Source organism: Orycteropus afer, unplaced genomic scaffold (genome assembly GCF_000298275.1).
Source record: "Orycteropus afer afer isolate SDZICR_OR568_19922 unplaced genomic scaffold, OryAfe1.0 scaffold00016, whole genome shotgun sequence".
Classification (NCBI taxonomy): domain Eukaryota; kingdom Metazoa; phylum Chordata; class Mammalia; order Tubulidentata; family Orycteropodidae; genus Orycteropus; species Orycteropus afer.
The window spans coordinates 8,494,084-8,516,229 of NW_006921603.1; the positions used below are offsets into that span (position 1 = coordinate 8,494,084).

Sequence of the window (22,146 nt, forward strand, 5' to 3'; positions counted from 1 at the left end):
TTTTTTTTTTTTTTTTTGATCATGTGGTTCTTTTCCTTTATTTTACTTATGTGGTGGATTACTTTGATTGTTTCTCTAGTGTTGAACTATCATTATATACCTGGTATTAAATCCACTTGGTTATAATGTATTTTTTGATATGTTATTGGAGTCTATTGGCTAGAATTTGTTGAAGATGTTTGCATCTATATTCATGAAAGATATTGGTCTATAGTGTTCTTTCTAGTGGTGTCTTTGCCTGCTTTTGTTATCAGGGTTATGCATGTTTCATAAAATGAATTTGGTAGGATTCCATCCTTTTCTATGTTCTGGAATAGTTTGGGTAGGATTGGTATTAGCTCTTCTCTGAAAGATTGGTAGAATTCTGGAGTGAAACCATCTGGTCCAGGATTTTTTTGTTGTTGGTAAGTTTTTTATGATGTGTTCAACTTCTTTTTGTATGAGTCTGTTCAAATTTTCTATCTCAGTCTGTGTTAGTTTAGGTAAGTAGTGTGTTTCTAGAAATCAGTCTATTTCTTTTAGTTTTTCAAATTTGTTGGAGTACAGTTCTTCATAGTATCCTAATTTTATTCTTACTTCTTTGGGTTCTGTTGTGACATCACCCATTTTGTTTCTTATTTGTGTTATTTGCATCTTCTCCTTCTTTTTCTTTGTTAAGTTTGCCAGTGGTTTCTTGGTATTATTAATCTTTCCAAAACACTAACTTCTAGTCTGTTGATATTTTTATATTGCCTTTTTAATTTCTGTTTCATTTATTTCTGCTCAAATATTTATTATTTCTTTTATTCCAGTGACTGTACATTTTTTTTTTACTGCTCTTTTTCTAATTGTTGGAGATGTTGGGTTAAGGTGTTGATTTTGGCTATTCTTCTTTTTTGATGTGTGCATCTATTGCTATAAATTGCCCTCTGATCACAGCTTTTGCTATGTCCCAAAGATTTTGGTGTGTTGTGTTTTCATTCTCATTTGATTCAAAACTTTTTTTTTATTTCATTTTTTATTTCTTCTATTACCCAGTTGTTTTTTAAGAGAATTTTATTCAGTTTCCATGTGTTTGCTCTATTTCTGTTGGACTTCCTAGTGTAGTTTCTAATTTTATAGCATTATTATCTGAGAAGATGCTTTGCAGTATTTTAGTGCTTTTAAATTTATTAAGGCTTGTTTTATGGCCTAACATATGGTCTATTCTGGAGAATGTTCCATGTGTGCTGGAAAAGAATATATATTGTGCTGATGTTAGGTGGAGTGCTCTGTAGATGTCTATAAGGTCAAGTTGGTTGATTGTATTGTTTAGTTCTTCTGCATTTTTGTTGAGCTTCTTTCCAGTTCTATCTTTTATTGAAAGTGGTATATTAAAGTCTCCTACTATTACTATGGAGTGATCTATTTGTGTTTTCAGTTCTGTTAAAGTCTGATTTACAGATTTGGGGGCTTTTTCCTTGAATGCGTAGATATTTATTATGGTTATGTACCCTTGTTCACTTCATCCTTTAATCATTATATAATGTCCTTTGTTATCTCTTGTGTTAGGTGGGGTATTCCAGAGAAGCAAAACCAGTAAAGCTTAAATAGAAAAAGAGACAGATAAATTTATCTTAGGAAAATGGCTCACACACTTATAGAAGCTGGGAAGTCTCAAGTTCTTGGGTCAAACACCAAGCTGGAGGCTTTTCCTAACTCACACAGCTACAGGGGCTGAGAAGCAAAGGTGAGCAGGTGGTATACCAGCTGTTGACTCCAACAAATGACGAATCCAAGATCTCGAGGCCGAATAGTGGGTTGTGCGCTCGTGGACAGTTGTAGGCAGCAACAACAGGATCCTGGTCCACAGATGAGTGTCTCTTTTTTCCAAGATGTCCATAAATATATTGGAAGCAGGCTACACCCATAGAGAAACTCCTTTTCAACACATTAGCAGCTCAGAACATATACATCTAATCTTATCACAGGTATAACCCACATCACAACTGCTTAAACCACTCAGAATTGTAGTCCAGCCGAGTTGACACACAACTCCAACTATCACAGTCCACCCCTTGTCAACTTGACAGTTGTGCACATCTTCTTAACCATTCATAATCTCTAAATAAGGACAATTATAAAGTCATATTTTCACCTAACATGATACACTAACACAGGTACACCAAAACACATTAACCCTGTTTACATTTCATAGTTCATAACAGAAGGAAACAAATATATTTGATGCACGTATACAATGAAGAAATATAACAATCACAGTCCTCCTTTCTGTAACTGGTCACATGGTCGTAGCTGATATTCAGAGCTACCTTCTTCTACCACCCATTCCATATTTCCCTTGCCCTCAGCAAGCACCTTAGCTGATCATGGTTCTTTGCCTGGTGGGGTGACCCATACCTTCATTCTTGAAGGTTCTGGGCCATTAGTAGTTATATCAGAATTGGGTTGCTGTAATTTTCCATTGACTTTAATCACAGGGCATGGTAGTACTAAGAGATGTCCGAAAGAATCTCCTGTATTCCAAACATATTCTTCTTACCTCCATTATGTAATGTCAATCCATTTTCCCCTTGGTAATCAGGATCTATCACACCAAATAGTACAATAACTCCCTTCTTTGTCTGTTGATCCAGAGGCATGAAGAAGCCAAAATGTCTGGGTGGCATTCTTAACTTCCAGTTCAAGGCAATCACTTTTGTGTCTCCATGTGGGAGTGTTCCTCCTTTTGGGACTATGATCTCCAGACCTGCAGAGCATAGGGTGGCAGGGACAGGAAGCAAAAATTTTTTGAGTGGGTCACTAGGGGTAATAGTGAGTGGTACCACTCCCATTTCCACCCATTGGTTCCTGGACCCATGAATCCTGGCTCTTGGAGAAACAGCACTGTATATTGGGTGCTTGTTTAAAGCATATACAGCCTTCTAGAGAACATTGTCCCAACCCTTCAAGGTATTGCCACCTAGCTGGCACTGTAATCGTGTTTTCAGTAAGCCATTCCACCGTTCTATCAAGCCAGCTGCTTCAGGATAATGGAGAACATGGTAAGACCAGTGAATTCCATGAGCATAGGCCCATTGTCACACATCATTTGCTGTGAAGTGAGTCCCTTGATCTGAAGCAATGCTGTGTGGAATATAATGACGATGGATAAGGCATTCTGTAATTCCACGGGTGGTAGTTTTGGCAAGCATTGCTTGCAGGGAAGGTGAATCCATATCCAGAATAAGTGTCTATTCCAGTAAGAACAAAACACTGTCCTTTCCATGATGGAAGTGGTCCAATGTAATCAACTTGCCACCAACTTGCTGGCTGATTACCCCGAGGAATGGTTCCATATCACAGACTCAGTGCTGGTCTCTGCTGCTGACAGATTGGGCACTCAATAGTAGCTGTAGCCAAATCAGTCTTGGTAAGTGGAAGTCCATGTTGCTGAGCCCATGGATAACCTCCATCCTTGCTACCATGGCCACTTTGTTCATGAGCCTATTGAGCAATGACAGGAGTAGCTGGGGAAAAGGATGACTGGTTTCCACTAAACGTGTCATCCTATCCACCAGATTGTTAAAATCCTCCTCTGCCGAGGTCACCTTTTGGTGAGCATTCACATGAGACACAAATATCTTTACTCCTTTGGCCCATTTAGAGAGTTCTATCTACATACCTCTTCCCCATTCATCCTTGTCTCCAGTTTTCCAATCATGCCCCTTCCAAGTCCCAGACCATCTGGCCAAGCCATTAGCCACAGCCCATGAATCCATATACAATCATACATCTGGCCATTTATTGTTCCATGCAAAGTGAACAGCCAGCTGCATGGCTCGAAGTTCTGCCCATTGGGAGGATTTTCCTTCACAACTGTCCTTCAGGGAAGTCCCAGGAAGGGGCTGCAGTGTCATTGCTGTCCACTTTCAAGTGGTGTGTGCATATCACACAGAGCCATCTGTAAACTAGGCTTGAGTTTTCTCTTCCTCAGTCAACTGATCATAAGGAATTCCCCATGAGGCCATAGATGTAGACTGGGAGAGGGAAGGTAATGTGCCTGGAGTGGAGACCATAGCCACTTGGGCCACTTCCTCATGCAGCTTACTTGTGCCTTCATGTCCTGCTTGAGCCCAATCTCTTATATACCACTTCCAGTCTCTACTAAAGCCCAGTTACAAGCCAAAGCTGTTTCTCAAAAGGAGAGTAGTTATCTGCAGAAGATGGAAGGGCTTTGCTCCAAATCCCAAGGGTCTGCATTCCAATTCACCAATAGGGACCTGCCAAAGACTCCAAACAGCATCCCTAACTGCTACAGACATTTCAAGTACAATTGGATCAGCCGGATCATATGGCCCAAGTGGCAGAGCAGCTTGCACAGCAGTCTGAACCTGTTGCAGCCCCTTCTGTTGTTGTGGGCCCCACTCAAAACTAGCAGTTTTCTGAGTCACTTAATAAATAGGCCGAAGCAACACACCCAAATGAGGGATATGTTGCCTCCAAAATCCAAAGGGGCCCATCAGATGTTTACCTCCTTTTTAGTTCTGGGGGAAGCCAGATATAATAATTTATCCTTCACTTTGGTAGAAATATCTCAACATGCCCCACACCACTAGACCCCCAGAAATTTCACTGAGGTGGAAGGTGCCTAAATTTTTGTCAGGTTTATTTCCCATCCTCTAGCATGCAGATGTCACACCAATAAGTCTAGAGTCATTGATATTTCTTCCTTACTAGGTCCCATCAGCATAATGTCATGAATATAATGGACCAGTGTGATGTGTTGTGGAATGGAAAGGTGATCAAGATCCCTATGGACTAAATTATGACATAGTGCTGGGGAGTTGATATACAACTGAGGAACTACCATGAAAGTATATTGTTGGCCTTGCCAGCTGAAGGCAAACTGCTTCTGTCAGTTCCTTGAAATTGGTATTGAGAACAAGGCATTGGCCAGATCAATAGCTGCATACCAAGTACCAGGAGATGTACTAATTTGCTCAAGCAATGAAGCCACATCAGGAACAGCAGCTGCAATTCGAGTCACCATCTGATTAAATTTACAATAATCTACTGTCATTCTCAAAGATCCATCTGGTTTTTGCATAGGCCAAATAGGCAAATTAAATGGGGATGTGGTGGGAATCACTACCCCTGCATCCTTCAAGTCCTTGATCATGGCAATAATCTCTGCAACCCCTCTAGGGATGTGGTATTGCATTTGGTTTACTATTCTTCTAGGTAGAGGCAGTTCTAATGGCTTCCCCTTGGCTTTTCCTACCATAATAGCCCTTACTCCACATGTCAGGGACCCAATGTGGGAATTCTGCCAATTGCTCAGTGTATCTATTCCAATTATGCATCCTGGAACTGGGGAAATCACTACAGGATGGGTTTGGGACCCACTGGACCCACTGTGAGATGTATCTGAGCTAAGATTCCATCAGTAACTTGACCTCCATATGCCCCCAATCTGACTGGTGGGTCAGAGTGATGTTTTGTGTCTTCTGGAATTAGTATCAGTTCAGAGCCAGTGTCCAGTAATCCCTGAAAAGTCTGATTATTTCCTTTACCCCAATGAACAGTCACTCTTGTAAAAGGTCTCAGATCCTTTGGGGAAGGCTGGGAGAAAGATTGACATAAATTTTTGGCAATGTAGTGGAGTCCTTCCTCAAATGGACCTGGCCTTGCCTTCATTCATGGGGTTGTGGGTCTGTAAATTGACTGAAGTCTAGGAATTGATTGAGAGGCCATGGCTCTGTTTTCTGGCTATTCAAACTAGACTGCTGTTCATGTGACTTAGAATTCTTCTTCCCATACAGATCAAATAAATATTTAGTAGGTTTGCCATGTATTTTACTCCTAGGAACACTATGCCTAAGTAGCCAATGCCATAAATCCACACTGATTACTGTTTTGACTCTGCTGTCCATTATGGTAACCATGCCCACCTTGTCTTTGTTGATTACCTGCAGCCACTTTGCCCCTACTGCCACAGGATCCAATCAGCCTCATCATAGTTAAGTGTCTTAGTTCAATTAAGGCAGTTCCCAAATACAGCTTACATAAAATGGCAATCACAGCAGTCTTCAAGGATGCTGGGGCTCCCTTCACAAATTTGATTCTCACCATAGTGGTGAAAGGCATGTCTTCTGGACTCTCCATTTGTGGCAATAGGGGTCTAATCTGGTAAATCCATTCTAACATCCAGTTTCCCTAAACCTCTGGATACCTTCTTCTACATTTTACCAAGGCAGGTCTGGTACTACAACTTGACTTCAGGTAGCCCAGCGCATAATTCATGCTTCAGTAAGCCAACCAAATAAACTATTAGATCCTTTCCTAACCTCTCAAGCTGAAACATTGAATGAAGAATCCGTACTTAGTGGGCCTAAATCAATAAACTCAGACTGATCCAATGTTACATTCCTTGCACCATTATCCCACACCCTCAGTAGCCATTCCCATACATATTCTCCAGATTTCTGTCTCTACATTTAGCAAAATCAAGTAAGTCTTTTCACATGTAGCATACCACCTCCTCAGTCACACTTCATGTTTTACCTTTTGGGGTTCACTTGGACTTAAGTTTAGTTACAAGTCTAGTAGCAACAATGGGTGGTTGGGGCCATTCCTGAGAACATTCAGCAATGTCTTCCATGGTATCTACCTCAGGCAGTGGCCCAGCAGGAAGATTTGGGTTAATCTTATCAAATGGAGGTGGAAGGCATAATGATTTTATAGTAATCCCTTCAGATGGGAGGAATTTAACAAATTTACAGGCTCCATATCCTCATCTTCCTGACTGTCTGCCTATATGTTCCCATTCCAGGTTTCAGGATCCCATTTTTTCTCAATCAATGCCCTCATTTTAACTTCAGACACTTTTCTAGGTTGGCAATTCAATTGATGTTGTAATTCAGCCACCCTTACAATAAGACTCTGGGTTGAGTTTTCGGCAATATCAGCTCTGTTACTAGAAGAAATAAGGCTTTCTTTCAGAGCACAACTGGAAATATTGAGGACTTTTATGGGGCACTTGAGCTGTTACTCACCATCCCTGAACTCATCTCTCTCCTTTACCACTTTGTCTAGCATAAGTAGGCCCAACATACCAGCTTCCTTATACTCCTCATGCTGACAAAATTGCAGAAAAGTATCAAATATGCTATCATCGCCCAGAGCCTCACATCTCAAAAGTACTTGATCTATTGGTGGTGCTATTTTGCATATTAATGTTGCTACCTCACGCCATGGATGATCAGGGTCCTCTTTACTAGTGGAGGCAGAGTCACTAGTGCCTTTATGATTAATCAAACTGGAGAACCAAAACAGAAGTGGTGAGAACCAGTTTAGGAAGCCCATGCTTATGATTTTGTCTCTCTAGAACCACTCTTGGTACCAAATGTATTAGGCTGGGTTCTCTAGAGAAGCAAAACCAATAAAGCTTATATAGAGAGAGAGGGAGAAATTTATCTTAGGAATATGGCTCACACACTTATAGAAAGTTGCAACTCCCAAGTTCTTGGATCAAACATCCAGCTGGAGGCTTTACCTGACTCACACAGCTGCGGGGGCTGATGAACTCAAGGTTGGCAGGTAGTATTCCAGCTCTTGACTCCAATCCAAGATCTCCATTCTGAATGGTGGATTGTGCACTCATGGATAGTTGTAGGCAGCAACAACATGATCCTGATCCACAGAAGTGTCTTTTTTTCCTAGGATGTCCATAAATATATTGGAAGCAGGTCACGCCCCTAGGGAAACTCCCTTTCAGTGGATTGGCTGCTGAAAACATATACATCTGATCTCATCATTGGAAAGACCCACATCACAACTGCTTAAACCACTCAGAATTGTGGTCCAGCCAATTTGACACACAACTCCAACAATATCATTTTTTATGGTAATTTTTGTCTTAAAGTCTATTTCATCATAAATTAATATTGCCACTCCTGTCCTTTGCTTGATATATCTTTTTCCAACATTTGTTTTTTAGTCTATTTTTGTCTTTGTGTCTAATGTGATTCTCTTGTAGACAGCATATAGATGGGTCATTTTTTTTCTTTTCAGTCTGCAACTCTCCACCTCTTGAGTGGTACATTTAATCCATAGAAATGTAGTGTAGTTATCACCAAGTATGAATTTATTGATGTCATTTTGTTATGTGCTTTTTTATGGTGTTGCTGATATCTTTGTTCCATATAATTTTCTGTGCTGAGCTCATTTTGTTTATGAACATGTTATCATCTCCTTTGCTGCTATTGTTTTAGTATTTGCTAAATATTTCTGCTTGTCCTTTTTATTTAATTCGATGCAAAAGTCTATTATTTTTCTTTGAGGTTACCTGTGATTTATTATTTTTTTTCTAAGTTCAAAACACTCTGTTCTATCTCATAATTGTCTTGACTTCCTCACCATTTAGAAGTTCTGTAACTACTCTATTTATTCCTTCTGTTTGGTCTGTAGTTGTCCTCATTTACAAATTGAGGTCTCTGGTTTGGATTTTAGTCTTGTAAGCTTATTTTACTTTGGATACTTCTGTAACTAGATTGATTTCTGGGTTATGTTATCATGTGTGTTAATCATTGTTTGTTGTTTGCTGTTGTTGGTTCTCTATCAGAACTCCCTTTAACATCTCTTGTAAGGTTGGTCTGGTTTTATCAAATTTCTTTAATTTCTGCTTACCTGGAAATCTCCTCATCTCACCCTCATATTTGAAGGAGAGTTTTATTTTTTATATCACTAGTTCCCCACTGCCTGTATTATTAAGAACAAACTCCTCAGTCTGCCATTCTTCAAAGCCGGTCTGAAATATTTGCACAATATCATGTATGTTTAAAGCACTCAGTAAATATATACTGAATTATTAAATTTTAAGATTTTGTATTATATGTTCCCAACCTCCATTTCCCAGCTAGGTCACACTAGTCCTCTGTGTGTACTCTGGCCATCATTGTGGACTGCCTGCTGTTTGCAGAACTAGCCCTCAGTTCTCCAGTCTTCCTAACCTTGCAGTTGCTGACTCATCCACCTGGGGCATTATTCACCTTGAGTTTCACCAGGTCCATTCCTCGATCTTCTCTCTACAGAATTTTCTTGTTCTGTCCCTAAACCAAGACCTTTCTTTCAGACTGAATGACATTGATATGGCTTCTTTTTCCACATCATTTTCTTTTCCTGCTCTAAAATCCCTCTTGGTTTGTTCTGCTTGTGAGATTTTAGGAAGATTGGGCAATCCTACTTCTATAGTAATACTGCCTCGGAAACTCAAGGAGGGGTCACTATGAGTCGGGGCCGACTCGACGGCAAACAACAACAACAACAAAGAGTAGGAAGTATTTCTAACTTGTTTTTGCTTACTCTTGTACCTCCAAATAAATAAGAAATATGTAAACATTCAGTAAATAGTTGTTGAATTGAAAATCATCATCCATTTTACATGTGCTCAAATGATAGGTTGACTAACTGTTTGCACTTCAGAGGAGAGGTACCATTATATAAAAAGGAAAAAGACAACTGTTTATCTAGGGTACTATTGTTTTTATATTTTCTTCCTGACAGCAACTAGACCACGAGAACAAATTTTTATATCAGTGGGATTAATACATAAAATATGATTGAAATCAATCTTTTTACTTTTTTTTCCAATTGTAGAGAGATGCTGGATCCCAGGAGAATGAGATCCTTTCTCCAGATTTACTTTCAGTTGACCAAATCACTGATTTGCTAGCAGCAGATCCAAATGGAGTTCAACAGTAAGCACTTAAATATTACAACCAAATTGAAAAAATTTAATTTTGCATCCATAAATGACCATGACATGTTTATAATGCAAATGATTATAAACACTTCAAGTTTTTCAAAATATTTTTTTATTATTTTGTGCACTAATATATATCCGGACTGTAGAATACAAAATTTGTCAAATGAATGGCTTTTTCAGGTGTGTTGTTCTATAGCCTTCATCATAGGAGAAATACGTTTTCAAATTAAGTTTTGTTTATATTAGTTGAGAGTAGGTATTTCTTGTTAAAAGCAGCCTCTAGCATATGTCACCTTCTTTTCTCTCATTCATAAAGCTTATTGTCAATATGCACAAGAATCTAAAGGTCCCTCATAATGAGAAGTGTAAGTTATGTTTCCTGTAATATTAATAACCTATTCATTTTATTATTTTAGAAATTCTTGAATATTATTCTCATTCTGGTTTCATACAAGTTGCTTGAAAATGTGAATATAACTGAATTTATAGGTTGTTGTTATTGTTGTTAATGTGCTGTCAAGTTGGACTCGACTCATGCGATCCCTCCTTGGGTTTCCGAGGCAGTATCACTACGGAAGTAGATTGCCCGATCTTCCTTCCGAGGAGTGGCTGGTGGGTTTGAACCATCAGCCTTCTGGTTAGCAGTCAAGTGCCTTAGGCACTACGCTGCCAGAGCTCCTTGAATTTATAGGTAGCAATCCTTATATAGGAGCACTTGTGGTGTAATGGTTAAAGGTCAGCTGTTCGAATCCACCAGCCACTCCACGGAAAAAATCTGACATTCTGCTTCCATAAAGATTACAGCCTTGGAAATTCGATGAGACAGTTCTTTTTTTAAAGAGTTTGTTTTACATTCAACATCCCAGGAAAATGGCATGTTACGTGTACATTTAGTTTCACTCCCCATTTACCATGCCCAGCCCTAATCCAGTCTCCTCCCCTCCCTGCCCAGTAACCCTCCTCCTGTGCCCCTCATAGTTATGCACTCCTGTTTGTCCTGCATTTCCTCAGTGTGAATGTTGCCCCTCTGGTGCCCTGTGGTCTATTGCGCTAAGGGATGTATTACCATAGAGTACGTGGGTGTGTCATCCTGGGTTGAATGGTCTTCATGTACATCTTGTTAACTGTTGGGCTGATAGCCAGCCCCTGGGAGTGAGTTTTATTCCAGGCACAGAATGTATTCCAGGACGATAGTATTGGGGGTCTCATCAGACTCCATCCGACCAGTAATTCTGGTCATTATTGAGTTTATGGATTTTGTTCCATGTTTTTCCTCCCACTCTATCCAGGATCTCCACATTTGATCCTTTCCTGAGTGGTTGGCATTGGTAGCTGGGCACCATCTAGTTCTTGTGGTCTCGAGGGCCATCGTGTCCTAGGGCTGATTGCTTCCAAATGCCCTTGTTTTTTTGCACTCTTCTTCACTTCCAATGCTAGGAGACCATTAGCTGCATCTTAGATGGCCGCTTGAAAGCTTTTAAGACCCCAGTCACTACTCACCAATATAGGATGTGGAACAAGGCTTTTATGTATTTTGTTGTGCCTATTGAGTTTGGTAGGAAGGTTGGGCAATCCTACTTCCGTAGTGATACTGCCTCGGAAACCCAAGGAGGGGTCGCTATGAGTCAGGTCTGACTCGACGGCACATAACAACAACAACATTGAGTTTGGTGTCCTCCAGTACTATGGTCCTGAGACGGTAGATCTATTGGATCTCTCTCCTATAGTGTCTAGTTGTCTGTGAGGGATTACTCTGTGTCTGTCTTCTATTGTTTCTGTAATGACTTCAGGTATTTTGTATCACTGGTGTCTGTGCAAGATTAGCCTCAGCTGAATCTATCTTTGGCCCAGAGTATACTCCTGTTCACTGACCCCCATCTGATCCTCTCAGGTGTTTATCTGTAGCCTGGTGTTTGGTGTTAATGGTAATGCAGTATTGTGGACACATTGATTGGTATTAGCATCTGCCATCTATCTCCTATGTGCACAATTCAGTGTCCTCCCATTTCCTAATGTTATCATGGTGGTCACAGACTATGAGAAAGTTCTGTTCTAATCCTATAGGGTTGCTATATATATGTACATCTCACTTGGCTGTTTATTTCTACAATAATTAGAATTCTAGTCAGATATATTCAACTACACAAGCTTCTAAAAGGTGTTTTTAGTAATCATCCATTTTAAAATTATCTCACTCTAATAATGAAACCCTGATTGGCTGTAATATGAGGAGAGCAGGGGGAAATACAATGTACTGAACATAATGTCCTGAGGTAAGGTGCCTGCAGGCCAGTCAGTCCACAGGGTACAAGCATAGTGTTGGGAACCATAATGGACAAATAGAAAATGACCCTGTCAGTGGTTATCACTTGAAAATCTTACAAATGTTAGGAAACAGAGGCAATTCACTACTGAGAAAGAAATTTGACAGCAGTACAGGCTAGAAGGGAACTGTGAGAAGGAAGGCATATCGAGAGTAAGCGAATGGCACTGACAGGTCTTTCCCAAAGCTGCTCTTTACTGCTGGTACCTGCAAACACTGCTAGAAATCCTGATGATCTGAATTCTTCCATAACTGCTTAGTATCCATAGCTCCACAAGGGTTATTACATAAGTTTCTTTTTTTTTTTAATTTCACATATTTCAAATAACTATTTTATGATACTTTTACCATTTTTTATAGAAGTGAACGTGCTTTGGGAATTCTAATTTTTAGTGTGAGAATTGATAAGTAAAACGTATTTGTTGTATTACTACTATTGATTGTGCCTTTATATAATTTTTTTTCCATTTTCAGGTTTCTCCAAATGTTTAGTTGTTGTAATGCAAAATGATAGTTGGCTAACACTAGGGAAAAGAAAGGAGTTCTGGTGACGTAGTGCCTAAGGCATTTGACTGCTAACCAGAAGGCAAAAGAATACAATGCAAAATGACAAATACTTATTTGTCATAGTTTCCCAGTTACTTTTATAATATAAGCATATTAAATAAAAAAGTATTGCAAACAAATGCTTTGTAAACTATTTCTTACAACATTTGAAGTTATCTTTTGTATCATACTTGTGTGACAGTATTTTTTCTTTTGTTTTTAAATATCTAAATTCTAGAAATATTTTTTAGCCTTGAGAGTTGAGGTTTAGGTCAAAGTGAATGATATACAGGATGATACAGAAATTAGCAGTAGAGAAATGGCCAGGTTCATAACAGGTGACCTATTAGACTGTCTCATTAATGTAGAAATCTCCTGATACAATCTCAAAATTTAGGACTTTAATTTTGTATAAAAGACACTAGTATTATGGCAGGTGTCATTTCTTTGCAAAGGAATTTTTTTGTGGTACTTACTGTGAGTTTTGTATCAGTAATCCTGAAATATTTGCAATCACTCACTCACTTTCATTTTCAAATAGTATTATTGTAAATGGGGATTATATACCTTTCAAAACGACAGAAATATAAGTATCCTGTCATCAAGTGACAGACGTATACCAAAATCACACTCTCTACAAAGCTAGAGACCTATTTAAATAAATTATAAGAAATCAGCACATTTCCCTACCACTTAAAATTAGAAATTGCTCTCCATGAAAGCAGCCAACCGAATGAATCATTAAAGTATGAGTAAAACATATTTCTGGAGTACACTTTAAGTAAAGTTAAATGTCTGGATACATTTCTAACGATCTCCTAGATGCTATCAATCATTCGCATTTTAATGTAACCCTGGTTTTATTTACAGACCCACCTCAAATCCTCTTTTAAAAAGAGGATATGGAGTAAATTGAAAATAACTATATAAACACAGAAATAACTCTGAGACATCTTTTTATAACTTTTCTAAAACTGGCCTCCATGAGCTATTCAGTTCTTGCCTTAAGGCTTATTTCTGCATGTCATCATATTCAAGAAATAAAATGCACTCCAATTTCAAAAGCATGCAAGAATAATGTAATATTCTTACTGAAATTCTTGGTGAGACAAAATAGTTACATTACCTATCACTACAGGAAAAGTTCCTAAGTCACCATTAAGCATCTTTCTCTTCCCTATACTCCTTTACCCTACAATGTGGCCATCTCTCCTTTTCTGTCCTACTTCTACTCATCCACAGAGAAAAGGTGTCTACAAATTTGCCAGTAACATGTATGGAAACATTGCATTGAAACTGTAGTAGCATATTGCTCCAAATTTCTCCCTGCTTAATCTCCTTTGGAATTAAATGACTGAGCAAAGAGTAGAAATGATAAATATTCATCTCTATAGTTCAAGTTGAAGGGGAAGATTTAAATGGTACTAGGAGCTCTGGTGGCTTAGTGCCTAAGGCACTTGACTGCTAACAGAAGGGGTGGTTTAAACCCACCAGATACTCCTCAGAAGAAGGTTGGGCAATCTACTTCCATAGTGATTCTGCCTCGAAAACCCAAGGAGGGGTCATCATGAGTTGGGTCCAACTCAACAGCACATAACAACAAAAACAACAGGTAAAGTGGTGAGAGGGGAGTAAGGGAGAGCAAAGCTTGTGAAGGTCAAAGAGATTTCACCAAAATAGCCTCAGGCAATTAATTGCCTTCATTCAAATATTATTAAGTGTAGGAAAAAAAAGTAAATAAAAAGCAAAGTACACATGCAAATATTTAGGTCAAAAATTTAATTGAAAAAGCATAGCTTGCAGAAAGCAGATGAAGCATGCACTTAAAAGAAAGAAAAATTGCTGGAAGCAGCAGAAAATGTTTCACAAAAGCTGATAATTTAGTAAAACATAGACTCTGGGCAACAAGGGATTAAAGAAGGCTTGGTAAAATATGAAAATAAGAACCTTATAGAACTAAGGCAAAAAACTAAGGGTAACAGAATAAAACCAATGTAGCACTTAACTGGCTGAAAATCAAATCATTAATGTGGAAGAGTAACTTAAGATGTACATAATATGCATAGATTAAAACAATTAGAAGATGTTAGAATACACATCATGGCCCCTGAATAAAGTATTCGGTTTCTGCTCGACTACTAACATAAAGGTTGATGGTTTGAACCCACTCAATGGAGCCATGGAAGAAAGGCCTGAAAATCTACTCTCAGAAAGATTACAGCCAAGAAAACCCTATGGAGTAGTTCTACTCTGTAACACATGGTGTCAACAGGAGTTGGCATCAACTTGCCAGCAAAAGGTTAGAATGTACATTCAATATAGGGAATCAGAAAAAAAATAACTTAAGTCTCATAAAATAAGTTATTATTTTAAATTTTATTTTAATAAAAAAAAAACTTCATCTATTACCTCATATTGGATAAAGCCATTCATCTAAAGAGGGATAAAATCATTCAGACATCAGACATTTCCTTTGCAACATTAGGAAGCAGAAATCATTGAAATAAATAATCAAAATTTGGTGAGTCAAAAGAATGTGATGCAAAATAAAACACTAATTCAAGTTGTTCAGTTATAATGGCAATAAGACTTGTAATATATGTGGCAACTAGAAAATCGAGCATCTATATGGTCTTATTCTTTTTTTTAATGCATTTTATTGAAATATAATTTATGGACAGTGAAATACGCAAAACTAAAGTGACATGAGTCAATGCATTTTTTTTTTTTTGCAGTGTTCCCTCCCCTCCCCTCCCACCCCTGCAACCAACAAAGAAAGTTTCCCTCCATATATAAACCTTTCCTTGACCCTCCACAAAAACGAACTAATACTATATTTGTCCTTCTGTGATTAACTTATTTCACTCAGCATAATGTCCTCCAAGTTCATCCATATTATGTGGTGTTTTGCAGACTCTGCATTATTCTTTAGTGTTCATAGTATTCCATTATATGTATGCACCATAGTTTGGTCATCCACTCTTTTGCTATAAATCTTGGAAATAAGGTCCTTGCAAGATATGTAATTATTGGCAAATATGAATTTGTTTTTGTTATGTGCTTTTTCGTGGTGTTGATTTCTTTGTTCCATATAATTTTCTTTGCTAAGCTCATTTTGTTTGTGAATCATGTTACCATTTCTCTCATTGCTATTGTTTTAGTATTTGCTGAATATTTATGCTAGTCTTCTTTTTGATGTGAAGATTTGTCATTTTTCTTTGAGGTTACTCTATGATTTCTAGTTTTCTTCACAAGTTTAGAACAGTCCATTCCATCTTGTAGTTGTCTTGACTTCCCTACCATCTAGAAGTTCTATAAAAACACAGTTTTTTTCCCTCTTTTTGGTTTATAGTTGTCCTCATTTGTCAATTGATGTCTCTAGTTCCCTTTTTACAATCTTGTAGGGTTCTTTACTTTGGATACTTCCATAGCTGGGTTGGTTTCTGGATTATATCATCATGTGTGTTAATGGTCAGTTGTTGTTGGCTGTTGTTGCTTCTCTGTCCAAAGAGCTCCCTTTAGTATCTCTTGTAAGGTTGGTTTGGTTTTAACAAATTCCCTTAATTTCTGCTTATCTGGAAATGTCCTAATTTCACCATCATATTTAAGGGACAATTTTGCTGGGTACATAAGTCTTGGTTGGAAATTTTTCTCTTTCAGTGTTTTTTATATACCATCCCATTGTCTTGTTGCCTGCATGGTTTCTGTCAAGAAATCCGAGCTTAGTCTTATTGGTTGCCCTTCATAGGTAGCTTTTTGTTTTTCCTATGCTGCTCTCATGATTCTTTCTTTGTCTTTGATTTTGGTAAGTTTGATGATGATATGTCTGGGTGATTTTCTTTTGAGGTCTATCCTGTTTGGTGTTTGTTGGACTTCCTGAATGGATATATTCTCATCTTTCATCATACCAGGAAAATTCTCTTCCAACAAATCTTCGACAATTTTCTCTGTGGTTTTATTTGTCTCTTCCTGTTCTGGAACTCTGATTACACGTAGGGTATTCCTTTTGATAGTATCCCACATGAACCTTAGGCTTTCTTCATTTTGTTTTGATCTTTTTTTCTGATTGATCCTTTTCCAAAGAAGTGTTCAGGAATTTGCCTTCAATCTCCCTAATTCTGTCTTCCATTGATTCACTTCTGCTCCTTTGCCCATTCAATGTCTTATTTACTTCTGAAAATTTGCTATTAATCTTCTGAATTTCTGTGTGAAGATTTTGTGTCATTTCTAATTTTTCATTTATTTTGTCATTTTGTTCTTATATTTTCTTCCAAAATTATTCTAGGGATTTATCTGTGTTTTCCTTAATCTGACTCTCAATTCATTGAAGATGCCTAAATACAATTCTTTTGAATTCTTTATCAAGGATTTCCAATGCTGCATCTTCTTCAGGGATGTGTTTTGGCTCTATATCCTGGTCCCTTGTTTCTCCTGCTTTATCTTGCTTCTTTGTGTGGATTGTGATGCTCTGTTGTCTCTGAGGCATTGTGACATTTTGTGTTTATATTTAATTGATGATTGTATGTTGGAGTGACTTGTCCATGACTTCCATTTTCTTTGTTTTGTTTGTATGTTATCTACGTAAGCAGGGTACTGTGCTCCTCTATTCACTAGTTGACAGCACTTATACACTCACCACCTGTCTCCTTTCCTGTTGTCAGCCTCTCGTATGTCCCTGCAGACCTTGGCAAGCAAAGCCTTTCTTAGGTCCTTGGAATCCAAATGAGAATGCTATCACTTTAAAATCCAAAATAGTTGCTACTTGTAAAGATTCAAAATGGCTGTGCCCTCCATCACTTTAAATATCCCAAATGGCCACTGCTTGTAAATATTCAAAATGGCTGCACCCTCAGTCACTTTAAATATCCAAAATGGCCACTTCTTGTAATCATTCAAAATGGCTGCACCCCTGGTCACTTTAAATATCCAAAATGGCTGCTGCTTATAAATATTCAAAATGGCTGCACCCTTGGTTACTTTAAATATCCAACATGACCACCGTTTGTAAACATTCAAAATGGCTGCCACTTACAAACATTCAAAATGGCTGTACCCTCAGTGACTTTAAATATCCAAAATGGCTGCCACATGTAAACAATCAAAATGGCTGCACCCTCCAGACAGTGGAAAGTCCACAGCTCAGGTTATCTCTCCCTCCTTGCTGTTTTCCTTCCTAGTCATCGGCCACCAGCACAGTCATCCCTGCATACCCTGGTGACCAGGGCAGATCTTTAAGTCAATTCTCAGGTCCCAACACCACTTGGAAATATTCAGGCTGTTGGTCCAGTCAGAGTGGCTGACAGTCCTCAGCCCCAATCATCTCTGTGCTCACTGTTTTTGTTCAGGTTTTTCCACCAGTTGGTGCCTAATCCACTTCTGTATTGTTCCTTTCAAAGCTCGGGGCTCCAGGATTATCTTCTGTATCTCTGTCAATTGGTTTTTCTTTTCTTTGTTGAAGAGGGTCTGTGTCTCTTGTCTGCCTATTCCTCCACCTTACCGAAGTTGGAAATCAAGCATCTATATGGTCTTGTTGAAAAATCTATTCATAACCCAGCTGAAAGATGAATCGAATCATTGGTGAATTTAAAACAAAGAAACTACCAATGAGAAACTGTGATATAAAAGGCCTGGCAGTAAGCATGAGATTCATTTAAACTTAAAGTCTAATATGATAATAACAGACTAGACTAGTTATTCCAGAACATGTGAAAAAAATACAGGGCTGTAAAATGAGAAGAAGGAAGAAAAAAAGTAACCTAATTTTCTTCTGTCACTACATAACATTAACTGTCAGGTAACAAACTGATATTTTAAAAATTGTAACACAAACATAAAGGATTAATATCTCCAAATATACCAAAGGCTCTTCTAAATCAATAAGAAAAAAAAAAAATAGAGGACATTAAAAAGAATTAAATCTAACTAACAAGTGAAGAAATGCACAAGATAGTTTGTTTTTTTTTCCCCCCATCAGATTCATAGATAGTAAAATTACTGGCAAAACCCAAACTAGATTGGAGTATGCATAAACAGACCTTACTTCATGGGGTTGATGGAAGACTAACTGGGTCACTGCCTTTCTGGAAGGAATGTCAAAAACATTGTTTTGGATGTACAGATTTTGATATAATGATGACTATATTTAGATTAGGAGGAGCTCTGGTAGCATAGTGCCTAAGGCTCTTGACTGCTAACCAGTCAAACCCACCTGCCACTCCTCGGAAGGAAGATTGGGCAATCTACTTCCATAATGATACCGCCTCGGAAACCCAAGGAGGGGTTGCTGTGAGTTGGATGTGACTCGAGGGCACATAACAACAACATCAACAACAACATATTTAGATTAGGTGTCTGTGGGTGGCTCCAGTGATTAAATGCTTGACTAGTAACCAAAATGTTGGAGGAGGTTTGAACCCACACCAAGGCACGTCAGAGAGTCTGGTGATCTACTTCAGAAAGGTCACCACTATTGAAAACCCTGTGGAGCACAACTCTACTCTGAAACACTTGGGAGTTGGGATCACTATGAGTCAGAATCAACCAGGCAGCAACTTGGTTTGAGATTTAGTTGTAGCGTAGTGCCTAAAGCATGTGACTGCTAACCAGAAGGCTGGAAGTTCAAACCCACCAGCCACTCCTCTGAAGGAAGGTTGGGCAATCTACTTGCGTAGTGATACCACCTCGGAAACCCAAGGAGGGGTCGCTATGAGTCGGGGCAACTGGACAGCACATAACAACAATGAGTCAGAATCAACTCGGCAGCAACTGGTTTGGTTTGATATATAGTTGCTTTTAATCTTAGATTATGGACATTAAAGAATTTTTATTCAAGAAAAAACAGTTAAGTTTTCAAAATTTTTAGAAAAGGAATTCTTCAGTGTTTAATATTATCTTAATATCTAGATTTTCCTTTTTGTTACAGAAAATTGGAAGAGTTTTTGAAATTCAAAAATCTTCAAACTTGTTTAAAGGAAGCAATTCTATTAGATTATTATGTATCTGGATTTTTGTGGGCTAAAGGAATGGAGTTTTCTGTTATTCAATACTCAAAATTTATGACTTTGCTAGATACGTTACTTCATAATCTTAAAAGTAAGTACATCATTTTTCTTTTTCTTTTGTAAAGAAAATAGTCCACTGTCTAACTTCCATTTTTAGGCACAAATTCCTAATTTTGTTGTAATCCCATCAATGAAAATTATGTTTCTTTCTAGGTATAGCAAAGATATAGTTCATATCTTTATTGAGTTGTAAAACCTCAAATAATGCTTAACAAGATTAAAGTCCTCTTGAATAACCTGCCAAATACATTTTCATTTCATTTAAGATCCTATCAGTGCCTTCCAATTTCCACTCCTTGCCCAAAAAGGCCTGTCACGTAGTTCAGATTTATTAAGGCATTTTCATTATTTGAACTGTTTTCATCTCATCTGATGTGTAATATTGAGTACTCAGAATGACCAATGACAAGTGCTTTGTTCAATATCGAAACAGAGGATGTAGAACCAAGAAGAAAAAAGATCTATAATGCAATAGAAAATATATCGAGGGTGTGACCAAAGAAATGCAAATGGCTCTTAGATGAAGAAGCTCAACCTTAACAATAAGAAAACTGCTAATTAAAACTACATGGAGATGTAATTTATCACCTATTAGGCTGACAAAACTGTACAAGTTTTATAGCATTTTCAGTTGTAAAAAGTGTAAGAAAATAGGTATCCTCATATGTTGCTGATAGAAGTATAAATGGGAGACAGACCTGTGTTTTGTGTGGAAATTGTCAAATGAGAAATTAACTTGTTTTATAAACTTTCACCCTCAGTTGTGGAGTGTAAGTTAACAGATAACTATCAAATTTATAAATGTATAGTAGACCCAGCAATTCCACTTTGAGAATTTATCTTATACATACACTTGCATACATGTAACCTGACATATATGCAAACTTATTAGTTGCAGCAAAGTTTATAAATGCAAAAGAGAAATGTCAGAGACATCAATATGAACTCATATTTATTGTAATATAAATTCATATGGGTATATACAGATATATAGATATAGATATCTATAGATATATAGATATAGATATCTATAGCTATATAGATATAGATATCTATAGATAGGTAGATACAGAGATGATTATAGATATATATGTATTCTTAGGTTAGTTTACACACATATATTTCTTAGCTCGTTTACTTAGCAGGCTTGGAATCAGTACTACATCAGTAGCAACCAGCACACCTCGTACCGATCATCATTTATAATTGCATTCTCCAAGAAAGGAACCAGGGCTTGTTAGAGAATAAATAATAAATGATTGAGACTTCTTAATTCCAGGACTGAAGTAGAGAATAAAAAGATGAGCCCAGAGCATCTTGTAGTGCCACAGAGTATGTAAATGCTCAAAACAAGCAAACAAGCAAAACCCAAAAGGTGGGGGTATGTCGAAGGATACAGGAGCTAATGGAAAAGCCCTCAGTTTCTGTGGTTGGAACACTTTGAACTACAAACAAAATATTGGATTATAACAAGAGTATAAAATAAACATCAATGAGTCCCCACTGATATAAATTAACAATTGCTTAAATAATTAGATGGAGGAGAATAGACAAATCTCCTATACACCAAAATAATATATGTAAATATCCTACCCTCAAAGAAAGGAGACTAATTCTCCACCCTTTAAGTGTAGGATGCAAATAGTGACTTCTTTCCAAAGAGTACCATATGGAAAGTGGGGGGAAAAGAGTAACTTTATACAGTGGAGAAACTTTCCAAACACTACTTGGGACAGGCCATTACAGTTAAACATCAGTGAAAAATCATGTTAATAACATGTATACACATGGTGTGATACAATGAGAATGGCACTGTGGTCTTCCTCCCTAAAACCCATAACCTTTGCATGTTGTTGTTGTTATGTGCCGTCGAGTTGGACCTGACTCATAGCAAACATAAGACAAACCCAAATTGCCAGGCATTTAACAAAACACTTGACCAGTACTCCTCACAACTGTCAAGGTTGTCAAAAAACAAGGAATGTCTGAAAAAGTATCATAGTCCAGAGGAGTCAAAGAAGACATGCTGACTGACTGTAATGTGGTATCCTAGATGGGATTCTGGGACTAACAAAGGTCACTAGGTGAAAACTGAAGAAATCTGAATAAAATAAGACATTTTGGTAATAATAATGTATTAATAATGATTCATTAGTTGTGACAAATGCACCATAGTAATGTTAATAATTGTAAAAAACTGTGTGGTAATGAATAGGAACTCTATAATAGTCTTGCAACTTTTCTGTAAATCTAAAACTATACTAAAATATAAAGTTTATCGACTCAATGGTAGTGGGTCTATCAGTGCTTATTGGCTCATGCCTAAACCAGAAAACTATGCAGCTGTAAAAATGAAAAGGATGAGGAACTTTCTGTGTATCATATGGGGAAATAGGAAGGTTATTGTTCTGTGAGGAAATCAAGGTGAAGAATTGTGTGCTTTTATTTATAAAAGGGAAATATAAGAATTTATTCAGTGAAACCTGTGA

At 37.7% G+C, this 22,146-nt stretch overlaps 1 protein-coding gene across 1 annotated transcript in view; it reads left to right on the top strand.

Moving 5' to 3' along the window:
* Positions 1 to 1,744: 1,744 nt before the first annotated feature.
* Positions 1,745 to 22,146, top strand: part of CABCOCO1 (ciliary associated calcium binding coiled-coil 1) — a 148,173-nt gene continuing 127,771 nt past the window's right edge. The window contains exons 1-3 of the mRNA XM_007959386.2: positions 1,745 to 1,774; positions 9,619 to 9,719; positions 19,519 to 19,688. Of these exons, the coding sequence (XP_007957577.1) occupies positions 1,745 to 1,774; positions 9,619 to 9,719; positions 19,519 to 19,688 (301 nt within the window). The remainder of the gene's footprint in view (positions 1,775 to 9,618; positions 9,720 to 19,518; positions 19,689 to 22,146) is intronic.